The sequence below is a fragment of the Camelus dromedarius genome, chromosome 3 (assembly GCF_036321535.1).
Source record: "Camelus dromedarius isolate mCamDro1 chromosome 3, mCamDro1.pat, whole genome shotgun sequence".
NCBI classification, from domain to species: domain Eukaryota; kingdom Metazoa; phylum Chordata; class Mammalia; order Artiodactyla; family Camelidae; genus Camelus; species Camelus dromedarius.
This window is the reverse complement of record NC_087438.1, coordinates 43,803,880-43,830,858: the sequence shown is the minus strand read 5'-3', so window position 1 is coordinate 43,830,858 and position 26,979 is coordinate 43,803,880. Positions and strand designations below refer to the sequence as shown.

General features: G+C 37.0%; 1 protein-coding gene across 6 annotated transcripts in view; it reads right to left on the bottom strand.

The window, feature by feature from the left end:
- Positions 1-26,979, bottom strand: part of NLN (neurolysin) — an 88,914-nt gene that overhangs the window by 16,072 nt on the left and 45,863 nt on the right. For all 6 annotated transcript variants that reach the window (XR_010378544.1, XM_064481026.1, XM_064481033.1 and 3 more), the window contains 5 exons: positions 25,114-25,216; positions 24,330-24,490; positions 19,928-20,063; positions 17,389-17,755; positions 10,094-10,295 (listed from right to left, as the gene is read on the bottom strand). Coding sequence is in view for 5 of the 6 variants with exons in the window: in XM_064481026.1 (XP_064337096.1) it covers positions 10,094-10,295; positions 17,389-17,755; positions 19,928-20,063; positions 24,330-24,490; positions 25,114-25,216 (969 nt within the window). In the remaining variant the exon portion in view is untranslated. The remainder of the gene's footprint in view (positions 1-10,093; positions 10,296-17,388; positions 17,756-19,927; positions 20,064-24,329; positions 24,491-25,113; positions 25,217-26,979) is intronic.

Genomic DNA, 26,979 nt, shown 5'->3' with positions numbered 1-26,979 from the left:
CTACCTCTTTGAATGAAGGGTTAGGATAACCTCAAATTTAAATGAAAATAAGACAGCAACCAAGCAGCCTGAAAAATAATCTCCGAATACTCTATATTAAAGTAATATTTAATTCTTCTGAATCACAAACTTGGAATAATCATCAGGAAATCATAAATGAAAAAAAATCAGTGTAAGTTAAAAGAAGACTTAGGTTTTGAAAGTGAAAATATTTTAAAAGAATTTCCCAGGGAAAGAGGGGATAGTTCAGTGGTAGACTGTCATGCATGAGGTCCTGGGTTCAATCCCAGGTACTGCCGTTAAAATAAATAAGTAAATAAATAAACCTAATTACCTACTGCCCCCCCCCAAATTTTTCCATTAAAAATGAAGAAACCCATAATCTGAGACAATCTCTCCCTAGCTCCCCTTTCTATTTGCATACTTCTGTTTATTCAATACATGCCTTTCTGGGGCATTCATCACTCTATTACTTAATCACTCAAGTTTTCATCAAAATCAATTAAAGAGTTACATTACAGATAGATACCCTTTTCATGTGTGTGATGCTTTGTGTTCTAAACTTTAAATAAGTGTTTCTAAGACAACCGTGCTGTAGAAAGCCTGAGTTGTACCTCTCGGATTGGGTAGAAGATGTTACCTTAAAACAAAAAGCCACCTCAGTGGGAGTTAGTGCTGTATATTAGTTGGCAAATAAGGTGAGTTAAATGCAGCTATAAGAAAACAGAAACAAAGGATATACTCAAGAGTTAAAGCACCCCTCGTAAAAATAAAGGATTTATTCTGAGGGTGTGGGCTAAGAGTGAAAAAAGTTTTTTGTTTTTTTTTTAAAAGGAAATTTTAGTAAGTTGCTGAGTCAATGTCAAAAAAGCTCTTGAGCAAAAAGATGAGAATTCACTAAACAGGCTGGTGTTTTTCAACCTTCACCCCGTCCGGAGAACTCATGTAAAACTGCCACTGGCAGGGGAGATTTAACTTTCATCCAACTGGATCATCTGCAGAATGGTTATCATTCTGTTATCTTTCCTGACCCTCTGTCCTGTTTCCCTCTTTAGATGCTTCACATCCTTGTCTCCCTGACTTCATCATCCCTGGGGCTTTAAAGGGAAGGAAGGGAAAGGAAGAGGGGCTGAACCACTGGAGAAGGTAGCAGATGGGATGTCGAATCAGCAGCAAATAACCACTCTGCTTTTGGCCCAAGGCAGAGGCACAGATGTCAATGCCATCTCACACTCTGCCTTCCTGTCTTTATGCAGAAAAATGTTTTGCTTGACTTCCCATTATGATTGTACTAGTTCTCGATGTGAAGAGCTGCAAATACTGAAGGACCAAGGGAAACTAAATTCACTAGGTACTGGAATTAGGTAACCTCCCAAAAGACTCTTATAGAGAAAGCTTCAAGGGTTCCAGAAAACTGAGTATTGTGACTCTTTCTGGTATATTATCTTCTAAAAATAACTACATTGTACATTACAGATAAAATAATTTTACACAGTAATTATAATAGCCAACATCTATTGAGACTGTTTACTATGTCAGGCATTTTGCTAGGCTCTTGACATGGATGATCTGATTTAAATCCCAAAACAATTGTATGAAGCACTGTAATCTCCATTTATGAGATAAGGAAATTGAGGCATATGGAGATTAGTGGTAGACCTAGGGCTTGAAACCAGGTAATCTGACTCCAGAACCCCAATTTTAACCACAAATGCTATATAATGCTTCTCTATTTTACAGAAAAATGGGGAAAAGAAGGTTAAATTACAATGTTACAAAATGATGAGATCTTCCCGTAAGGGATCTAAAGCCATTATCAGACTTGCCTTTATGTGAAGAGTAAAAACCAGGCTTCAGTGTGCTTCCTTAGAAATCTGATTCCCTTTATATACTTGAAGCATTTTCAAAGATCAGACATGAGATTGAGGTGTAAAGGCCAGCCTTGGTAGCCATCGATCCTGGATTTGGGATTCTGTAATACTAATGGCATAATTTTCTAAAGATTACAGTTTTAAAATAAGTACTAACAGAGCAGATGAAGGCAGAATCACACCATCAGCTATTTTGACAAAAATATAAATTTTGATACCCTGCGTGTGTGAACATTTTTTGGTTAGTATTTGCTGTTGAGGGGGGAAATCAACCCCAAATAACAGCAAAATGTGTGTGTATTTGGTGGTGGTGGTGGTGGTGTTTCAGAACCTAGAAAAAAAACACGAACAAATAACCCATGAGTTAAAATTAACTGAGAATTAACACAGTTATGTCATGCAGAGTAGAGAAGAGAGGGCTTATTCTAGCCAAAGCCACCCTGTAGCGGGGGAGAGAGCACAGCAAATGAATGAACAGATCAACAATGTCTTCTGAAGAACAAAAGGAAATGTTTGCAAGGAGTAAAAGCTAAAAATAACTCTACTGCTTACTAATTTCCCGAAAGCCAGTCACGCTGTTTCTCTGGGTGCCCTCTGGGCAACATCATTTAAATATTTTTCAAATGAGGGGAACAAAGAACTTACAAAATCCAAAAGCTCAATTTCCAGCAAATAACTGAATTTGAAAGGGAAAGGAATCCACAGTCGGCCACTGTGTGTATGTCCACAGAGAAACTCTGGGCAAGTCTTAGGATCCAGCAGCCTGATGGGGCCTGACACACGGAACAGCGTGGCTACTGAACTGCATTACTCATTGTTGACCAGCCAGCAAGTACCACTTCCCAGTATCGAACTGCAGGTTCCAAAGAAGCCAAGAAGCACTTGATGCAGTTTTCAACACGAATAATTCGACAATGCTGAATATAGTATCGTATGGGCATTATTGCTGCAGGAAATATTCTAACAATAAAAACCCAGAAAACAATGTAAATTTAAGATTCCTGTTTGGTTAGAAGTTCTTGAGAGGCCAGTGTCTAAAACTATGAGATTTTTCTATATTATCTTTTTAAACAATCGAATACCTAAAATACACTCCGTTATAGATGCTACAGAGATTAGCTTCTCAGTTCATACAACACAGTGAGAGCTGGAGCAAAATTATATAAACTAAAGTTCTAAAAGTCTTGTGAGCTTTTGTTGTATTGAGAGACCAAATCCCATGGGTTGTTGTTCTAATTAAGAGACTGGCTGCTCTCAGTATTTACAACTGAAGTGTTATTTTCATGATAGCAAATCTCAACTCAAAGAAAAGGCAGTTGCTGAAATCAGGAAATGCATTGTGTTTAAAGAAGAACAGGGCTCGGGAGAGCTGACCTTGCCTGTCTAAGACGATCCCCTATTGATTTCTTAGCAGTCATTCCATGTCCTGACCTGTCTGATCTCCCCCTAAATCCAGAGATGATGAAGATTAAGTAACAAGCATTAAAAAAAAAGAAAAAGAAAAAGAAAAGAAAAGTGCCACTGTCTCCTAGGCTTTGCCATAAACAGAGGGTTAAAGGTCATACTTTTCACTTCACATATACCTAGCAATCACTGGAAATAGTAACAGTAATAAAGAGAACCTGAATAACACTTCATTGCCTTTCACAACAGCCCTATAGTCCAACAGGTCAGGATCCACCACCACCATTTAAAAGGCATGTGAGACCACACTTTATCTGCAGAAGCCTTGAGTACTACACCTTAAATTCACAGGCTTACCCCCCAAACTGGCTATACCTTCCTGACTATTATTTCTTACATATAAGTTACCTTTTTTAGATGAAAACAAATAAAAGTACTATTCAAACTCAAGTGCTAAGAATAACCTTATATATATATATACCTTATTAACAACTGTACCTCCAAAATACAGCACATGCCCAGAAAGCTGTAGACAGTCAATTAATCTTTGTGAAATAAATGAAGCTGTGAGGAAAATGTTTCTGTATGAAAACTCAACCCTGAATAACTTGAAGAGATTTTCTCTTTTTATCATACTTGACCCAACCTCTTAGCTTCCAACCTAACATCACCTCTCTACTCTGTCTTCTTTTAATACTTAATATTTAATTTGTATGACTTTACTTAATAATATTGTTTTTAATTTTTTATTTGTTATATTTCACATCCTCAAACTTTAAACATTCAAGATACTATCTCTTTTTCTTTTGAACCCAATGCTACCATATCTAGTATATCATGTCAGACAATAGATAATCAATAACTCTGTTTCTAAGGAATTAACAAAACATTTCTCTTTTAAAAATATCTTTCTAATTATATTAAAAAAAACCCACATGGAAAATACAAAACAGAAATAGACTCACAGACATAGAATACAAACTTGTGGTTGCCAAGGGGGCAGGGGCTGGGAAGAGATAGACTGGGATTTCAAAATTGTAGAATACGTAAACAAGATTACACGGTATAGCACAGGGAAATACATACAAGATCTTATGGTAGCTCACAGAGAAAAAAATGTGACAATGAATATATATATGTTCATGTGTAACTGAAAAATTGTGCTCTACACTGGAATTTGACACAACATTGTAAAATGATTATAAATCAATAAAAAATGTTAAAAAAAAAAAAAAAGAAAAACAAAAACCCACATGGACAAAATGCAGTAAGAAAATGAAAAGAATAAGTCCCCAAACAGAAATAAACAGTGCGTAGGTCATCACATTTGGTTTATGACTCCAGCATTTATTCTCGGTATATGTGTGTATGCGCTTGTGCATGTATAAACAAACAAACACAAGAATATTAAAATAAAAAAAATGAGACCTTGAAAGAAATTAATTCCGACCCTGACACTGGAAACTAAAACAGTGTGCGGGGTTGAGGGCAGGGAGCAGAGGCTACAAGGCTGTTGATAGGTGTTTGCTGTACTTCAGGACTGAAACCTAAAAGGTCACGTTACACAGAGGGACACCTGGAACTAGATAAACTCATCCATTCCACACAAGGTTACAGGAGATTGACTTAGAGGGAAGGTCATTTAAGAAACTTACGGGAAAGAAGTCCACCCAACAGAATACAGAGTTGGGTCAGACCACCTGACATAATGCCGTCTCCAGTGCACGGACTGGGGGCTTAACGAATGGTTACAGGCAATAAAGTAGAGTGGTGAGGAGCAGGGTGGTCAGATCTTGGGGGGACACTTCACCTTTCTAAGTCTCAGTTTTTTCCACTAGGAAAAAGGGAGCAATAATAGTATAATAGCATAGTAATAGAAGCAGACTGACAAGCCCACTTCAGAAATATTGTAAGGATAAAATTAATGAATATAAGGCACTGACTGTAATGCCTGGCACATGGTCAGTGCTCAGTGACTCTTGGCCACTGTCATTCTTCTCAGCCTCCCCAGTTTGGCTGACCAGGGGTGGTCTTGGCTGGTCTGACCAAGCCTGTCCTCAGCTTCCTCCAAGTATCTATTCCTTGGTGTTAATACTGAAGATAAATATGCCCACATTTCTCTTCAACTAAACTGCTCATTCTGCTCCAGCTCCAGAAATCAAACTTCAAAGCAGGCAGTGGTCATTAAAACAAAACAAAAATACCAACGTGGTTTCCAATTACCTTCCACAGATCTCCACCCTAAACCCACTGAGGGTGAGCATCTGTGAACTCTTTGAAACCAGAAGTGACAGTGCTCTTCCTCCAGGCTATCCCTTCCCCACCTTAAATTCTGACCTGTGCGCTACTTATTGATCTCGAAGGGCTGAATTATATATAAGCATAGTTACAAGAACATTTCAAATATGCATGGCACTTTATGCTTCCCCAACTACATTTTCACACATTAGTTAATCTCCCCAGCACTCCAGGGAAGTAGGTCTCAGAATTGTTGTTGTCCCCACTTTATGAATAAGAAAACGAGCTGGTTCAAGGAGGTCAAAAAACTTGCCCAAAGTCACACAGCCAGGCTCACAAGTACATGGGTGATTTCTAATCCAGGGTTCTTGTTATAACCCTAGGGTGCCTTCCTGACTGATATAGGCTACGTTTATTTAAAACAGTATCTAATTCAAAATAGTTAAAGCAGACAAGATGATCTATGAGTCTGTAGGCCAGATTAATAGATTATTTGAAATCTGAAGTTTTTTCACCCTTCTATCCCTTTCACTTCAATAAGGCATTATGGTGATTCTCATGTGTTGCTTTAAAATAATGATCTCTAACAGTCCAAATGAGTCCAAAACTCATTCCTGCTTTTAATGCACAACCAACACAGACATCTCATGGAGGCTGTTAAGAAGCATTAGTCTTGTCTTCCATGTAAGTTCAAAAGGCCAGTGGTTACTGAGAGCCCAAACCACAATAAAGCCATGAAACAGGAACAGATACTGGAGATGCCATCTCTTGATTGCTATCTTCAAAATTATCTACTCTGAAGTGTAAACACAAAAAAATATGAGTGAAACTCAGCTCCTGAATGATGAGATAGTAGACACCTTGAACCAGTGCATCTACATGTTTGAAAACTGGCTGTTCCCGCTGACACATTTAAATATTACCATGGCAAGCTCCAACGAGCTCTTCTGGTTATCAAACCTGCAAACTGCCATGGTGGAGAACTCAAACACTGGGCTGTCATATCTTAAAATCAATCTACTGAATATATATGGCCAATTTAAAATTCACTATGTATTTTTCAGATAAGTCAGAAGTTTTACTGAACACAGAGACTATTAAACTCCTTATTCACTGCCATCTAGTTTAGGTCAGTACAAAAGGTTTTGTAATTATTATAAAGCTGCAAATATATGGATCTGTATCTATTACTTTTAAGACAAAAGCAGAGATCACTGGTTTCAAATGTGTTACCTTAAAAGATCTTAAAATGTTACAGGACACTTGAAAGGATTAACAGACAAACAAAAGATTTTTCAAAGATAATCTCATTAAGAGATGACCAGCAAGGGATTGTACTAACACACTATTCATCCGTATGACACATTTTATGTTCATGAAGGAGGTTAGGCTAATTCTAGGAACTGAATATAGTCTACTGTTTAGAGACAGAGAGACATCTTCATCAGTTTTTCAGTATATACAGATTCACATATGTATATATATTCACATTTTCAGTCATCTATATAATTATATACTCATGTATAGTTTATTCATATATATGTATATATATGAAATATATATTTCATTCATCAGTATATATACTAACAGAAGTATATCAGTATATATACTGATTCATATATATTCATATATAAAGTTCAGTCATTTATATGTTCAGTCATAGCTATACTTTTCATATATATAGTTCATTCGTATATACATATATAAAGAGCAGTCATGAATTACAGAGCTTTAAGATGCCATAGTACCAGGAAAGTTATTTTCCAGTACTAAAATGGGTATTTCAAAGGATCAAAATTAATATAAGAATAACAGAGCTGCAGAGAGCTGTATCATGAATGCGTGATAAGCATATGACATTACGGTTACAAGAGAGCCATGTTTGAAAATGAGAACATGCATCAAAAGCACTGAAAACCCATTTGAGGATCAGTATTACTTTAATAAATGTGATTAAGACACCAAATTACTTCCTCATGAAATCATTAGCTGATAATTAACATCCAACTAAGGAGGAAACTGCTCTAACTCAGGAGTTCTTAACTTGGAATTCGGTATGGTCTGGGCTTCAGGGGGTAAAAGAGCTCTTTGAAATTCCATGTAAAAAATTTGAGTGTATAAGTGTATGTACATTTTTCTGGAAAGGGTATCCATAGCTTAAATCAGATTTTTATAGGTTCTCAGATACACAGAAGTTAATTAAGATCCACTGTTCTAAAAGCAGACTATTTGTTTATCTATGTATAAACACATAACTAGATCTTGAATAACCTAAGTAATATTCTTTAAGTCTGAAATTAAGAAAAGTATTCGACTTTTCTAAATTATTCATAAACATACTTTAGAAAAATGAAAACTAAACTTATCCTAATTAAAGGAAATGTCATCCATAGAATGGACATTGATGGAAAATAAGTCATTTCAGGAAACCAATTGCTGTAAAAATAGAATTTTAAAAATTACCTAAGAAAGAAAATTTAGGTTATTTTGAAAGATTTATTTACTTTGGATTAAGCAGAGGGTAGAAATGGCTATATCAGTATACCAGGATTTATTTGTCTGAATAGATTCATATCTTATTCCCCTCGGTTTTTAAAAACAAAACATGGAAGCATCAGGATGTAAAGACAAAATGTTGAAAGAACTAAATAGCTTTTAAACAAAAATGATAGTAGTATTTTAGAAATGAGTGCATGCATTTTTGGTTGTTTCAATGATTAGGGGCTACTCTGGGAGTGGGATGCTGGATGTCCAGGACTGAACTGCACACGTCAGGACAAAAAATTATCCCATATTCTGCTTGTCATTCATATGTCCTACTGGACATGCATATAAATGAACAATCTTTAATTAAGTAAGCCTAGAAACTAATTCCATTGCACATATTTTTACAAAGTATTTTTGCACACTTACTGTTTCCAAGACTCTAACTACTAAGATGAATCATGCAAATCAAAGCATGATTTTTTGCGGAAGTTTCCCAGGAGGTGTTCACCACTTTGTAAAATCATGTCACCATTGATGCTACAGACTGAAAATTTGTCTCACACCCAAATTCATCCGTTGAAACCTAACCCCCCATGTGATGGCAGGAGGTGATAATTAGGTTATGAAGGCAGAGTCCTATGAATGGGGTTAGGAACTTACAGAAGAGATCCCAGACAGCTCCTTTCCATTGTGTGAGGACACAGAGAAGGTGCTGTCTCTGAACCAGAAAGCAGGTCCTCACCAGACATCAAATCTGCCGGCACCTTGATCCTGGACTTTAGCCTCCAGAACTGTGAGAAATTTCTGTTGTTTCTAAGTCACTCAATCTATGGTATTCTGTTATAGCAATCCAAACTAAGACAACTGGTTATACCATTCTTGGACTTCGGTTGACAAAACGAACCACTTATATATTAGTGTGTAGTTTTTGCTGCAGGATTCACGGTTATTCTCATATAACCTGAATACTTCATTATGTCATACTGCACAGTCATGTCAGGCATTGCCATTTGAAAAACATTTAAAAAAATGCTTTCTTTTATGTTCAGTGAGGAAATTACACAGACTTAAAAAAATTACCTGTATAGAAAAATACTATCAGGGAAAAACTAGTAAATTCCAAATACAGTGTGGAGTTTAGTTAGGAGTACTGTACCGATGGTGTCTTCTTAGTTGTGGCAAAGGTACTATAATAATGCAAGATGGTAACAGTAGGGGAAACAGGGTGTGGAGTACACAGGCAACGGCTGTACTATCTTTGCAACTTTTCTGTAAATCTAAAACTATTCTAATAAACAGATTATTTTTTCAAAGTTTACCTGTAGAGGTGCATAGAGATTTCAAATTGGGAAAACTGTCCCTCTGCTTCTGTAAATATCAGTCTTTTAAACTGTTAGGCTGAACTACTGAACTAGATGTTTTCATATGTCAATAGTGGTTAAATATTAGCAAGTTCATATGGTTCATCCTAGAATAGTTTCAGTCTAGTTTACTAGACTGTGTTACAAAGTTGAGAATAAATGCATTTTTTTATTGTCACAAATAAGGAGAAATTAGTTGCAATTCATTGCACACATACATCCTCTCCCCAGTCAGTTCTCCACGTGGTTACACCATGTTACCTGTGATATAATTTAAAGCTAGTAAAGGAAGGTGTTACACAATATTTATTATTAGAAAAGGAGTATAGGGTCTGGACGGTTGAAAACTATTGAACTAAACAAAGCATTAATAAGCAGAAAAGACAGAGTGAAGCACAGTTTATCTCTGAAGCTTACACCAAATTCCTATGAGAAAAGAATTAAAAGGAAAAAACAGAGTTGTGTAACCCTTGTTTAATGATAGCCTTCTTTCTTCTTACATAGGGTGGTATTCAGTGGAGCTCTTTCATCAGCAAATTAACCCCTGAATAAAAATACGCTGTGAAAGAGGACCCAGTAAGAAAAATTTTGTGTCTTTGCAGAAGGCCTATGAAATTCCTGAACATGTTCAGCTTCTGAGAAAACATGTTAAGGGTCTCAAACCTGACAGCAGCAGGAAAAAAAAATCTGGAAAAGAAATTGGTAGGTTGACCATAAAAAAAATCCACTCACCTGTGCACAGATCTGATGCATGACATGCCCAAATTCATGGAAGTAAGTCCTCACCTCATCATGCCTCAGGAGAGAGGGCCGACCTGCCAGTGGCTGCGAGAAGTTCACCACAAGGGCAGCCACGGACATCATGCGGCTCCCATCAGGCAGGAGGCAGCCGGGCTGGAGACCAAAGCAGGCTGCGTGGTTGTATTTCCCTTCCCTGGAACCAGAAACACTGCTGGTTAGGTAAAACACTCTTCTCTAGCAACAACGGCCTCTCTCTGTCACCGGTCATACATGATAACAGAAGATGCTCTGAAACATTTAAGTCTTTTATACAGTAGGTCTATGCTTTGCTGAAATGAAAACTAAACAAACAAAAAACCCACCATCACTTGATCTGAATGATATTTCCAAGGTGTCTTTTTTGAAAAATCTTAATGTAAGAATTGAGAATATATAGCACAAGCAGGCTACAGTGGATGTCCGATGTATTTTAATGAGCTCCTGCTTCTCTTCTTCAAAGACGGGAGTCATTAAATGTTAAAATACTGTTGAAACAAATTCGAGATAAAAGATACAGTTTGATTCATTAGGCAGTTTTTCCTTAAAATTAAAATTGATAAAAACTAAATTCCAGACAGCAAGGCGGCTCCTTTTATTCAAGGAGGGAAGACTCCATGCTCACAATTAAATGAGCTCCTTTTAAACTAGATAGGGCTTTTTTGAAACAGAATCCTTTTAGCTACCCTGGGAAAAAGCATGAATTTTACTATAATAAAGGCATCTATTCTAGGACAATGTGATATCAGTGACAGTCTCTCCAAAAGCTATGGGCCATTAGACTGTATCACAGGAAGAGGTTTTCTCCTTTTTTTTTTTTGGGTGTGTGTGCTCAGAAGACTAAACTGTTCAGTTTTGGTGTGGATTTTTTAGTTTGATATGTTTTGATTTATGTATCTTTTTCTATATTATCTTTTCTTGGTGACTTATTACTGTGTGTTTTTTTTTTTTTTCCTGCTGTTGCTATTCAGGTAAAACAAAAACAAAAACTAGTCTTTTTACAGCTTCCTTTTAAGATGTAGAAAGCTGAAAAGGGCATGCTTTTATTCTTACAACATGATGGACAACCTGCAAATCACAACTTTTCTTGAATCCATCAGAAAGTGAAGGTTGAGGGGCAACTGACATATAATCTAAGACAGGTGCCTCCAAGGAAAGAGAGAAAAGAAGAAAGCTTTTTTTTTTTTTAAAACCTGGGGCAGACACTTCAGACACCAGTAAGACTACTTTTTAACAAACTGCTGAAGACTGATGGTTGACCAGCAAAAAGAAGAAACCACTAAGAGTTGTTAGATAAGGTTAGATAAGGGAAAGTTTGCATCCATTTGCAGGGTCATCTCTTTGGACCTCACTGGCTGCACATAAAAAAGACACAGGCAGGGTGAGAGCCCAGAGAAAGAATCAGTGCAGATGCAGGCCTGGGAGAAGGGAGTGTTGCCTAGATCCTTCTCACCTCTCCTCTAGAGAACAGCAGCCTTGAGCTTCTAGGGGAAGAGCAACACACCCTGATGCTCTAAGAGCACTGGTGAAACCCACTGCCAGTGGAGGGAGGTAACAGGAAGAAAACCCTTCTACCCCAGAAGGAAGGACAGGAATACATCCTGGGCCCAGACCTACAGCCGAGTGTGAGGCAGTGTCACTGAATACGCCCACTCCTAAGATCCAGGGACTCAGACCCTACCTAAGACTGAGACGTACTCAGAACAACAAAAAAGACCCTCCCCAAACCAGGCTAACGGGCATCCAGTAACAACAGCAATCTACTACCGGGAAAGGAACAAGAGCATGCAAAGAGACCTCCTCTAAGGCGTAGCACAATTGGAAGACCTCAAATTGAGGGTGGGAGAGACACTGAGAATAACGCTGGCAAACCAGCTCTCATCCTAAACACAGAAAGGAATCTGAAGCTTTGGGTTCACTGCGGGTAACTAGCAACAACAAATCCCAAAGCCAGCTCACCTACTAAACAGAATGAGTCAAACACTCACACTAAAGGCCTAGCAGAAGTAAGTATGCGCCCACTGTCAGGTATGAGAAGCATTTACCTTAGTCTTTGCTGTCTTACATAAGATGTCTGACTGACTTTCAAAAAACCTGTAAGGCATAGGGAGATGCAAGGAAAACATGAGTACAACGTCAAGAGGCAAAGAAAGCAAGAGAAACAAACTCAGATATGACAAAGATGTTGGAGATATCACAGTAAAATAACTAAAATTGCTAAATGTTAAAGGTTCTGGAGGAAAATGCAGACACCATGCCCCATGCACAGTCAGATGCATAATTATCACAGAGAGCTGGAAACTATGAGAATGAAATGAAAATGCTAGAAATAAAAAGCATAGTAACAGAGTAGCAGATAGCAGGTGAAGAATGCCCTTGATAGTCTCATCAATACACTTGCCACAGCCAAGAAAACAATCACTAAACCAAAAGATAGGCCAACAGAAATTACTCTATCTAAACACAAAGCTTCTAATTTATTTAATTTAATTTTTTATTAACACAAAGCTTTATAAAAGAGTGCAAAAAAGAACAGAATCAGAGCTGTAGGATAATACCAAATGATCTATTATACACGTAGCTGGAATTTCAGGAAAACAGAGAAGAGGACAGGAAAAATATTTGAAGAATAGCTGAGAATTTTCCAAAATTAATGACGCTAAATCATAGATCCAAGAAGTTCAGAGAACATCAGGGAAGAGAAATACAACAAAAACAGACAAAAATAACAAAAAAAAAGAAGAAAATTATCCTACATGTCTAAGTGTATGGAACTATTGAAAAGCAGGAACAAAGAGAAAATCTTCCAAGCAGTCAGAGGAAAAGAACACATTACATATAGAAGGACAAATATAAGAATTACAGTGGATCTCTTGTCAAAAACTATGCAAATTAGAAGACAATATAATACCATCTTTAAAGCACTGATAAATATACCTGTAAACCCAGAATTCAGCAAAAATATTTCACAAAAGAAAAAGAAAGATTTTTCTCAAATAAAAACTGGTATTCATTACCAACAGACATGAACTACAAGAAATTTTAAAGGAAATTCTTCAGGCAGAAGGGATATGATATCGCTCTAAACATTTCTACAAAGCAATTAATGCTGAAAATATAATAAATAAAGATATATATTACAATTTATTTATTTTGAATTGCTCTGAATAATAGCTACTTAGATCAATAATATTAACAATGTGTTGGGCATTACAGCATATGTGAAAGTAATATGTAGGCCAACAACAGCACAAATGATAAGAAATATAATATAATATAATATAATATAATATGATTTGAAGGTAGGCCCTGATTAATTAAAGATGTATACTTTAAAGCCTTAGGCAACCATTAAAAAATTAAAAGGAGATACAAATAATAAGCCAACAGCAGAGAAAAAAAAATCAAAAGAAAACCTACCAACCCAAAAGAAGTCAGGAAAGGGGGGAAAAGGATAAATGCGACAAATAGTAAGATGGTAGACACAATCATATAAATAATTATTTTAAATGTAAATGTCCTAAGCACACCAATTAAAATTATTAAGATTATTAGCGTGGATAAAAAAGCAAGCACCAACTACACTGTAAGAAATCCATTTTAAATAAAAAAGACAAAGATAGGTAAAAAGTAAAAGGATGGAAAAAGAGACATTTTGCAAATATTAATCAAATGAAAGCTGCATGGCTACAGTAATAGTAGACAAATAGAACAAGGGATATTACTAAAGATAATAAGGGACATTACATATCGATAAAGGGGTCAATTCTCTAAGTAGATGTAACAGTTCTACATGTGTATTTACCTAAAAGCAGAGCTTCAAAATACAGGAAGCAACAACTTATGGAACTGAAAGGAGAAAGACAAATCTGTAGTCATTTAGAGACTTCATTCATCTCTTGGTAATTGACTGAATAGGCTAAAAGAAAATCAGTCTGGATATAGAAAATCTGAACAACACTATCAGTCATCTTCACCTAATCAACATCTATAGAACCCTCAACCCAACAACAGAAAGCAAATACTCAAGTGCACATGGAACATTCTAACAAGACTAACTACATGTTGGCTATAAAATGAATCATAACTGTATAAAAAGAATTGAAATGATATATAGTAACTTCTCCAATAATAACAGAGCCAAACTAGAAATAAAAGAAGGATATCTGGAAAATACCAAAATATTTGGAAGTTAAAAATGTACTTGTAAATAATAATCCATGAGTCAAAGAGAAGATCACAAAGGAAAACAGAACACATTTAAATTGAATCAAAATGAAAGCATGTAAGGAACAAGAAAAGGATGTCCTCTCTTCCACCACTCCTTTCAAAAATTATATTGGAAGTCATAGCTAATGCAATAAGACTAGAAAAGGAAATAAAAGGTATACAGGTTGGGAAGGGGGAAATAAAACTGTCTTTGTTTGCATATGACATGATCATCTATGTAGAAAATCCAAAAGAATCAACAAAAAAAACTCCTCCTGAAAAGAAACCAAGAAAGAAAGAAAGAAAGAAACAAAAACCCCCAAAACCTTCCTAGAACTGATAAGTGATTATAGCAAGATTGCAAGATACAAGGTTAATATAAAAAAGTCAATCACTTTCCCATATACCAGCAGTGAACAAGTACAATTTGACATTAAAAAATATTACCGTTTACATTAACATGCCCCCAAATGAAATACTTGGGTCTAAATCTAATGAAATACTATAAGATCTATGTGAGGAAAAGTATAAAACTCTGATGAATGAAATCAAAGAAAAATTAAAAAGTGGAAAGATATTTCATGTTCGTGGATAGGAAAACTCAATATTATCAAGATTATTTCTTAAAGTTAGTTCTTCCTAACTTCACCCATAGATTCGGTACAATCCCAATGAAAATCCCAGCAAATTATTTTGTAGGTATTGGCAAACTGAGTCTAGAGTTTATATGAAGAAGTTTATATGGAGAGGCAAAAGACTCAGAATAGCCAACTCAAAATTAAAGAACAACATCAAGGGACTGATACCATCTGACTTTAAAACTTACTGGAAAGCCTTACTAAACCAAGACAGTGTGGTACTGGCAAAAGAATAGACAATAGATCAGTGGAACAGAACAGAGACTTCAGAAGTAGACTTACATAAATAGTCAACTGCTCTTTGACCAAAGGGTAAAGGGTATACAATGGAGTAGACAGTTTTTTCAAAAAGTGGTGCTGGGACAACTAGTCATCTACCTGCAAAAAAGTGAGTCTAGACACAGACCTTACACCCTTCAGAAAAAAATAACTCAAAATGGATCACAGACCTAAATATAAAATGCAAAACTACAAAATCTCTAAAATATAAGACAGGAGGAAATCTAGATGACCTTCAGTTTGGCAATGCCTTTTTAGATGCAACACCAAAGGCAGAATCCATGAAAAAAAAAATCAAGAAGCCGAATTTCATTAAAATGAAAATTTTCTGCTCTGAGAAAGACACTGTCAAGAAAACGAGAAGACAAGCCACAGATTGGGAGAAAATATTTGCAAAAGACACATTTGATAAAACTGTTATTCAAAACATACAAAGAACTCTTAAAGCTCGCCAATAAGAAAACAACCTGATTAAAAAATACACCAAAGACCTTAACAGACACCTCATAAAAGGAGATACAGAGATGGTAATTAAGTATATGAAAAGCTGAAAAGCTGTTCATCATATGTCATCAGAGAAGTGCAAATTAAAACAGCAATAAGATACCACTACACATCTATTAGAAGGGCCAAAATGCAGAATACTGACAACACCAAATGCTGACAAGGATGTGGAGCAACACAAACTCTCATTCATTGCTGGTGGGAGTGCAAAATGGTACATCCACTTTGGAAGATAGTTTGGCAGTTTCTAACAAGACTGAACATACTCTTAGCATACAATCTAGCAATTGTACTCCTTGATATTTACCCAAGGAGACTGGAAACTTACATCCACATAAAAACCCGCACATGGATGTTTATAATAGCTTTATTGATAATTTCCAAAACTCGGAAGCAACCAAGATGTCCTTTAGTAGATGAATGAATAAATAAACTATGGTACACCCAGAAACCAGTTATATCTTGACAGAGAAATAGCAAGATGGGGTGGCAAGAACTGCTATCTTTGACCATGGAATGAGAATCTGGGGACTGGAGGCTCCAAGGTTGAAGGATTTCCTCTGAAAGAATTCTTGGCCTAAAACTGTTATCCTGACACTATTCAATTAAAAACAGACTTACTAACATTTGGCACAGATTTATTTTTAGATAACATCAGAGATGAAAGTAAGTCCATAAAGCACTAGGATAAGACACCTCTGCCCCCTGTCTGGTTGGCAGCAGCTATCCAGCCTCCTTCCTGAAGTCACCCCAAATCAGTAGATTACAAACTTACATGTGCTGCTGATATAGGGAGATGTTATCATTTCCTTTGGCCTATTTAGTAAAATGGATTATTAATTGCAACAGGCTGGCTTTGTTTTAGAAAGCAGCCTACTGAGAAAGTAATCCAAAGCCTTTCATGTCTGATGAAACACTGTGGAGTCCATCGATACCACATCTTACAGAGACAACACTAACAGCATTTTAAATTCTTGCCACGGACTGAATGCCGAAGCTGGGTGATTACCATATGTAGTCTAATGCACAAGGGATCCCATAGTACGGAGGTGGAAACAGAGACTCGTGAAAGGTTATGTCACGAGCATCCCAACTCGAGTTTGACTGACAGCCAGGATTTCGTTATTCCTTTGTACTGTGCTGCCTTTCAGCCAGATTGAGGGGAGTGGCCATAGATTTAAAAGTACTGGCAGACAGATTACCTGAACAGTAAATATTTTGAGGTCAATGTTAAAGTAAGTAAATGCAGTATACAAACCAGATGATGAGGATAATGATGATAATAAGCAACTAACATTTACTAAGCACTTGTTATGTGCTGCATAGTCTTCTAAATGCTTTGCACATAATTAACCATTTTAATCCTTACAACAACCTTACAAAGCAAGTATGACTAGTATTCCCATTTTACAGGACCTATAATATAGGTAAGGAAACTGTGGCACAAAAAGATTAAGAAGCTTGCCTAGTAAGTAATGGAGACAGACGTACTGGCTTCAGAGCCCATGCTTTTAAATCTCTTTACTAGGAACCACATATGAGAATTTTGGAAGACAAGAGCCTTAACGTGGGTAGGAGTTGAATCCCTAAGGTCCCTTACAACAATGTGATCCTCAGTACCTTGGATAGAGGTCCAAGTAGAACTGTCCTAATACTTCTCCTGAAGCTTTATCCTTCACAGTGTAGAGTGTAACACTTTGATTCCAAACATGAGCATCCGTCACCTGCTCAAATGAAAGTCCCAACAGCTCCTGGTAGATGTTCAGTAAGCCTTCAGTGACCACTTCAATTGGGAAGTATTCCTTGAGGATCTCTTGGTCTACAGAGTACTTGAGTTCTTCTGTCAGAGTCATGTAGTAATGAAGATCCCAGGCATTGATTCTCCCATCGTATTCAAAACCTCTCTCTTCACATTCCTTTTTCTTCAAATTTAAAATGAACTCTCGTTCTGCCTCACCCAAGGGTTTTAATTTCTGGCTTAAATCATCTGTGAGGGACAAGGGAAAAGTTTTAGCCATCCATCGCTCTTGGGGGCAAGCATATTCATACATACTACCAGGATTTTAACATGGCGCTTCCTCTTTTTCATACCCAATGCAGACATATAGGAGAAGAGGAGGAAGGTAGGAGGGAGGGAGGGGAGAGGAAAGCAGGCTTTATTATGACAGCACTGCTGTTCTTTTCGGGGAAATTTTTTTATGGCTCCCCACGCCCACTCCTTTTTTTCAACACCCAAACTAGGCCACAACTTCCTCAGAGCATCAACAAAGCCGGAGTTTACCTCAGAGAACTTGCACTCAAGAATGTTATAATTCAGGGAACAAAGCAATAGGCGAACTAAACTCATGTTCGTGATTATTTTTCAATGAGGTCAGGCTCCTCAGAGAGTCAGGGAAAACAAACCAGATGTGACCAGTGGTTAGGATTACTAAAAACTGCTCAACGCCTTTGACAGCCATGGGTTTAATCTATCACTACCCCGTTCCTATGGAGAAGGCCTATTTGGACACAGCAGTTCCACTTTTTAGATGCATACCATAATTTTTATAGTTTGGTCCATTTTTGACTGTTTCACTGTATTTGGTTAAATGAGTACGCTTTTAGCATGTATTTATTCTTCACAACTTGTAAACATACGTCAGAGAAAATGTGTTGGCTCTGTAAGGGGTAAGGCAGTTTGAGAGGCAGCCCTATAGTATGTGGTGAAGGCAGCAGCCTGAGGAAGGCTATGAAATGAAAGAAGGAAACCCATGGAAGATATAGAGATATAATTCTGATTCTATCTATCTATCTATCTATCTATCTATCTATCTATCTATCTATCTATCTATCTATGTATATATATATACACACACACACATATATATACACACACGTATGTATACATACACACATACATACATATATGTACACACACACACACACACACACACATATATATATATATATATATATATATACAGTCACCACTATAGGAAACATTCTCATCAAACCCATTAAAGCCCTTCTCTTGTGTAAGACACATCAGAATATATAGCAATTGCCTCTTCACATCTCTGTTGTTTCCACTCAATGGAAAATTCATTGAAGAAAGGACCTTGTCTTATTCCTTTTTATAGTCCAACTATGCAGCATTCTGCCTATTATAGGGTAGTTGTTCCATAAATGTCTCATGAATGAGTAAATGAATCGTATAGATTGAATAGCTATCCTTTATGGAGCAAATGCTAGATGCTGTATGTAACACCAGCATATACATTAATAATTCAAGGTAAGGCCACTGAGAACACAGTGGAGTAAATTTCAGGCTGAACACTGTTTTTAAAACATCATTAGTCATCTTTAACTTAGTTGACCTACTAAAATTATACACTATTGTTAAAGGTGAAAAAAAATCTGAAAGGGATCAGTGAGAAAGTAAAAAAAAAATCATACTCGGGTAAACTCTGATTAGGGAAGATTAAAACAAAAATTAGTATCTTTACAATGGCAATGTTATTCAAGCATTCTTACTAAAATGAAAGAGTAAAGCAAAGTGACTGCTGAAACAGTGACACCAAGACTGAGAAGAGGGTGTGGAAGGGTGACAGAGGGCCAATGACTAACCATCATGGACATAAGAACCATGGTTTTAAAAAGATGAATAAAAAGGTGACTTTAAATGAATGTGAAGATAGTTATTAGACAGTTTTGATGCATATTATTTTGTATTTTATGTATTAACAAGTGGTTTCTGGAATATAAAATCTTTTTTTACATGCTCTATTTTCATTTATATCCTATTTACCACCTTATTTCATACAAATTCATAAGCAGCCAAACACCTAGTAACAGTTGAACAAAGCCAGTGGGCTAATCCTCTGTGTAGAGCCCTAGCTGTCTAGTTAGGAAATAGTATAAAAATCCCAATCAAGATACAAGACAGAATACAAACAGATACAAGACAGTAATACAAACAACAGCAACCCTGAGGGCTAAGCATAGTATCTAACACATAGTAGGTGGTCAATAAACTTCTTTTGAATGAACGAAAAAAAGCAGAATGTTCTCAAAGGCATATGAGGTTCTGAGGCCCTCTATCAAATTGGTATCACGAGGAAGAACAGTCATAAGAAAAAAAAAAGGAAATACACCAGTGACTGAGAAAAGGAGACCTAACCTAGAAAGGCAGTTACACGGCTTGTACTCTTCGCAGTGTTCATTTCAAGAACAAAGTCAGCATGCGTGCTGTAGCCCAGCAGTTTGGCTACTTTGGCTCGCAGTGGAAGTAGCTGCTGCAGGATTATGGTGTTTTCCTAGTAACAAACAACAACAATAACAAAGACCAAAATAAAGGTTATTAATTAATTGCATCCAAAGCACTCAGAAGATTCATTACAGTATTTTTATGCTGGTAAACCTGTCAAATATTTTTAGACCTTCTCAACTTCTAGTAAGTCATTCCATTTCAGTGATACACAATTTTTTTTTGATTCATAATCCAATTTTATTTCTGAAATAATGGACTTTTTAAACCTCAGGGGATAGAGATTGAAGTCTTAACAAAATTTTAGGTACTGTAAACTTAGAGTACAAATACTTTATTAAGGACTAAAGTGATTCCACATTTAGTCTCATTGAGAGAACTGCACCAAATATCGGTACTTAAATTTTTATCTTATTGGTATACACAATACAAAATTTACCACTTTAACATTATGCCCATAAGTATGGCTATTTTTTTTTAAGGAAAATTACAAGTATTGGCAAGGATATGGAAAATTTGGAGCATTTATGCATTGCTGATGAGAAGATAAAATAGTGCAGCTGCTGTGGAAAACAGTATTATGATCCCTCAAAAAATGAAACCTACAATTACCATATGATTCAGTAATTCTACTTCTGGGTATATATTCCAAAGAAGTGGAAGCAGTGACTCAAACAGATATTTGTACACCCAAGTTCACAGCAGCATTATTCATAATAGCCACCCAAATGCTCAAAAAGAAAATGTGGTATGTATATACAATGGAATATTATTCAGCCTTAAAAGGGAAAGAAATTTTGACACATGCTAAATCATGGATAAACCTAGAAGACGCTATGCTAAGTGGAATAAGCCAGTCATAAACAGATAACTATTGTATGAGTCTACTTACATGAAGTTCCTAAAGTAGTCAAATTTATAGAGACAGAGAGTAGAATGGTGTGTGCCAGGGGCTGGGGCGTAGGGAGATTGGGGGGGGGGTCAGTGTTTAGTGCGTATAGAGTTTCAGTTGGGAGAGATGAAAAAGTTCTGGTGATGCATGTGGTGCTGCACCACAATGTGAATATACTTAATGTCACAGAACTCTACTCTTAAAAATGTTCCAGGGATTTTTCTTAAATTATTACATTTTCTATATTTTATTTGCATCGAAATGCAAAAAAGTGACATTGTTTTATTAACAATAAAGGAAAAATTATGTAGAGAAATGAAATAAATATTGAGGCCGAAGAAAATGTACTTGTGATGATTAAATCATCCAATTATTTATAGACATGTTCCTAAGGAAAAATCACACAATGAGGTCAGACTACTGGGGCTCACAATTTTGCTCCACCCTTTACTAGCTGTCTGACTATTGGTAAATCCCTTAACCTTCGTAAGCCTCAGTTTTCTCATCTGTAAGACATGGATAATACAAATAGCTACATCATAGGGTGATCATGAAGATTCAAATAAGAATATAAGTACAGCACATAGAACAATGCCTGGCACAAGAGCAAATACTATATAATTACGTGTTATAATTAGCATTATTTTAAAACTAGAATGGAAACATGGATATAAGAAATGCATAATTCTATATAATTCCACATAATTTAGAACTAAAGTTTAAAGTTTTCTAGTTTGAGTTTTTCTTTCACATTTTTCAGTTTCCTTAGAACTTTTCCCTAGACCGCCAATTTTCTCCCAGTATCTATTCCCCCATCATTGTTTTTAGTAATAAAAGAATTCCTCTGAGCTTTTGCTGGACACATGGTCACCTGACTACCTCTCTTGGCCTTCTTTAAAGCTAGTTGTGTAGTTGGGGGAGGGTATGGCTCAGTGGTAGAGTACATGCTTAGCATGCTCGAGGTCCTGGGTTCAATCCCCATTACATCCATTAAAAAAATAGATAAATAAACCTAATTACCTCCCCCCCGAAATAAAAAACAAAATTAAAGAAAAAAAGCTAGTTGTGGCCATGTGATACACAAGGGAGCAAAGGAACGTGAATGAGGTAATGAGTGAAATTTCTGGATCATCTCTTTATAGATGCTTGTCTTGCTAGCTGTGAACTGAAGATGACAACAATGACCTTGGAAGCCATATAATCTGAGGATGGCAGAGCTGTCTTCCAGCTCTGGACCACTCACCTCTGTACTATTAGTTGCAAGAGATATAAATTGTTTTTTAAAAATTGTAGTATAACATATATAACATAAAATATACCATTTTAACCATTTTACATGTACAATTCAATGGCATCTATCACACTGTTGGGCAGTAACCTTTAACACTATCTGTTTCCACAACTTTTCCAACATCCCAAACAGAAACTTAGTAACCATTAAGCAGTAATTCTGCAGTCTCCCCAGCCATCAGTAACCATTAATCCTTTCTGAAGAAAAATGACTCACTGTGCTTTTGGTTGACTTTGTATCATTACTTAACCTGTACCCTAATGTCCACAGAGACTAATATTACACATAGGATGCGGCTATAGCAAAAATGAAAAATGTACATGAATGGAAGGTGAGGACGCAGACACTGTTGGCTGGGAAGCTGGTACTCCTCACTATACCACGGATAACATTTGTTGAAATTGTTGCTTGCCATAACTTGGAAGGCAGGCCAATCTCCTCCTCAGTCTTAGCTCTAGGCAGAGTGTTTGGACTAATAATGTTGGTGTGTTTGTCAGTATCTGTTCCTTTTAGAAAGATTATGTGAATTCAACTAATTCAACTGAGAATCAGTCAGTTTGCAAAGATGGAAGGAAAAGAATTTTGCTAAGAAAGGTTCTGCCCATGGCCCACAACCTGGGGTCTCAGAAGGCTGGAAAAGCCAGTTGCTCTGTATTCCTAACGTCGGGAGAAAAGATTGTGACTTAGAGTTGCTGAACTGCAAAGACAGTCTGAGAATGCTGCCCTCCTCCTCAAGCCTGCCATATCAGAGGGTCTTGAAGCAGATGCCACTACACAGAGGAAGAGTAGGGTGGACACCATACAGGAGTCACATAGAAGTATACAAGAAAAGACTTGGTAGTTTTAGGACCTAGGACCAAAAGTGGCATTTGGGGGTAGTTATTTTAAAATAAATCTGATTGGAAACAAACAGATGAGAAACCTACTAAATTTCTGAGGAATTTTTATTACCAAAGATATCATAAACCTGGCCTAACATGCTTGTGATGATTTGACCCCTAAAGCAACCCTCAGGCTGTAAACTGGCACTAATAGGAATGTACACTAGCAGCTGCCAGGTTATCATCATGGAGGGTAATGGACAAGAAAGAATTCCCTGCAGACAGAACCATGGGGCATGCAGTACAGTTACTAAAGGAATTCCTGCTAGAAAGGAGATCCAAATAAGTCCAACAGGCTATCCCAGGGACTTCGCCAGAGCACGGAATCATCACAATTCCTGACAAACTGTTTCTGAAAATTGGTATGGGTCTGCTGTCTCTCCTCTTTCCTTTTCCAAACGGGAATCTTTAGCGTGGTTTTTCTGTTCCTATCTTATCACTGGTTGTGCGTGTTGGAGGTAAGGGGGCCAGGAAACCTGTCTTCCCTTCCATAGGTTTCTAGGTCATGAGAAGTTGTAACAGGGGAGGACTATGTACCACCTAGAGACACTGGTCTTTGAGCTCAAGGCAGTAACTGGTTGGGATCTGATATATGATGAATGGATTTTGTCTGGTGGGGCGGGGGAAGAAAAGGTGCCCATGATTACTTGGATGGCCAGAGAGGCAGACTGTGGTGGAGTTACTAGACTCTTGGGTTCCATTTCCAATTCTTCCTTTTTTCCTTTTAGAAACAGGATTCCCTCAGCTGAGCAAGTGGCTGTCAACAGGAGGCTACGTTTCCTAGCCTCCCCTGCAGCTAGACATGGTTATATGATGGCCTTTGGGGTCAATGGGAAGTGAATGGAGTTCATGCATGTCATTTCTAGGTCTTCTCAAAGATGCTCACTCTGCATTTTACCTTCCCTCTCAATGGGTTGGAAAATGGTGACAACTGGAATGGCCTTGGAAGTCACTTGCTGAAGAGAGAGAGGTACCCCATCAGCCTTGGACTGTTGACTTGGGAGAAGAACACAATTTTTAGTTTATTTAACCCATTCTATTTGTATTAGAACAGCTTAGCCTATGGTCATACCAAGCAGGTTGCCAATGAACAAGGAAAAAGCTGTCTTACAGGCTGGAGGAATTAGGAGGCAGAATGCTCACATAAATGGGAATATCAGTCTCCGAGCTGATTTCAACAGTAGTAAACAAAGCAAACCCTTTCCCTAAAGTCCTCCATAAAAACAAAAGAAAGGCAAACATTTACAGTACCTCTTTGCATCTTGTATTAAAAGCCATTTCCATCTTCCTTCTGGTTTCAGGGATACAACATTTCTTCATGACAGGAAAATAGTGTGGGTATTTTAAGGTAATTTTATACTTGTCATCATCTGTCTTTTCTAAACTGTCAATGAAATCATCAGGAAGAGCACCTGCAAAAAATCATTTTCTCACACATCAATTTTCGCACTCATGATTGGTTTATTTAGCACTGGCATGGTGCCTTTAAGAAGCTCTAGGAATTCTGTGGAGTAACTGAAATTAAAGTAAAATAATGACAATCCTTATAATAACGTTTTGATGTTACGGGAATGGGGGTGGTGGTTAGAGGACAGGTGGCCTAGGAGATGGTAATTTACAAGATGAATAGGCTTCAGTGCACTTGTACAGATGGTGTTCTGATGGAGACCAGGCAAAATTAAGCCAAGAAAAATTCATAACAGAACAAGAAGAGACTAGTTTAAGTTACAACGTAGAGGACACTGTGAGGCAAAAAAAAAAAAAAAAAAATTCAAAGCACTGAAGGGTGTTAAACATTAGCATAAGTTACCATGAAAGATTATGAAATTTCTTCTGGACTGTCTCCAGAAATCGTACACACTCCTATAGCCTAAAATCTAGGCATGGTTTGGTTGGGTTTTGTGTAGAAGAGGTGGTGGGTTCTGTAGAAGGTATGTTTTTTAAAGAACTCTTTTAACTTTGATTTGGCAAACTGTGAGGTGACATTATTTGCCTAAATTATATGATCTAATCTAGAAAAATAACAAAATTTTACCAAGTTCAGCCTTGGAAAATACAAGGAAGGTATCATCCTCATTGAGGTTTTTGTTAAAGTCAATGCATAGTTCACTCATTCTTTTCTTCATTGCTTTGATTTCCTAAAACAAAGATAAAAATACAGGACATTAACAATAAAATGAAACTTTCATTTTTATCGCCATCAGTGAAGTAAGTTTCACTTTTATGTGAAGACTGGGTTTTGTATCTAACCCTCAGGAAGTACTTTCTAGAGATGTGCTTGATCAAATAGTTTTCTTCAATCTTCTATGTGGTGTCAATTAGCATCTGCATGTGACATGTACAATAAGGCAGTCCTGGCGATGTGTTAGAAATTAGGCGTAAATGTGTAAGAACTAAATACATTTAGCAGATGTAGTCAAAGCAGAGTCTGGCACATAGTACACACACAATAAGTAGTTGCTGAGTGAGTGAATGAATCTAATAGCCTATTAATAATGAACATTTCTAATCTTTCCCAATTCAGAATTTTAATTTAGCAAATCAATGTTCGGTGCTGAAGTAAGCCAAGAGATAAGAACCGAGTAATTAATTCTATGGTTCCTTTGGAAAACAGGATATGCCTTAATTTTATAGGGTGCTTGCAAACAAAGGCAATTTATGGGCCCTAACATTTGTATAGAAAGTATTAGGTGGGAGAGCAAAGGAAGAAATAAGAAGAAAACCACAAGAAAACATATGAGATAATTTACTAATCTGCCATACTCTTCTAAAAATGCTATATAATAAAATTTATGTAAACCACACTCATTCTCAAAGTGTGTACCTGACCAGAAGCACCAAAATCACCTGGGAACGTGTTAGAAATGCCAATTCTTTGTTTTGTTTTGTTTTGTTTTGTTTTTCAGGGGGGGTAATTAGGTTTATTTATTTATTTATTTTTATTTATTTATTTTTTAATGGAGGCACTGGAGATTGAACCCAGGACCTCGTGCATGCGAGGCATGCACTCTATCACTGAGCTGTACCCTCCCCCATAGAAATGCCAATTCTTGAGACCCACACCAAACCTACTGAAAAACAAACTCTCAAAGGTGGGGCCATGTATAATCAGAGATTTAATAAGCCCTCCCAGTAATTCTGATGCACAGTAAATTTCAGACTGCTTATTTAATACACAGTGTCACTTTTAAGCACTCTGCTTGTCTCCCCAAGCCCCCTTTCCCCTTCTCCCCCACTCTACAGTAGCCATGTAGTTTAGGTGGGACCGGAACCCATCTGAAGGTCCATGCATGTGACCTCTACACCAGTTAGGTAATCCCACCCTCACTGCAGCAGTGACTGGTTCAAGTAATCCTGGCACTCCCCTGACTAACAGTGGATTCAGGATTAGGCATACTATCCAGTCTGGGCCGCAAAGACATGAGGGGAGGTTTCATGGGGCGCCTGCTTTTCAGTGGTGCCCTCACACGTGTCTACCGTGTTGACATCACTCAGTCTGAAATTTCTTTCAAACTTGTTTCCAGTTCTCCTGGCTAGAAGAACAACCTGGAAATAAATCATGATTATATTTCCTGTGCAAAAGAATGAGCTAATTCTGCAGTCAAGTTTATTTCTGAAACTGGAAGCTCTCAATGGTATTAGACAACAGAGAAAGTTTGAGAAGCAAATCTCTCCACCTTTAAGGGGCATATATTCATCATAGGGTGTTTCATTCCAAAATGCTAATTTTACAGAAATAGACTCATAGACATAGAATACAAACTTGTGGTTGCCAAGGGGGTGGAGGGTGGGAAGGGACAGATGGGATTTTAAAATTGTAGAATAGATAAACAAGATTATATTGTAAAGCACAGGGAAGTATACACAAGATCCTATGGTAGCTCACAGAGAAAAAAAATGT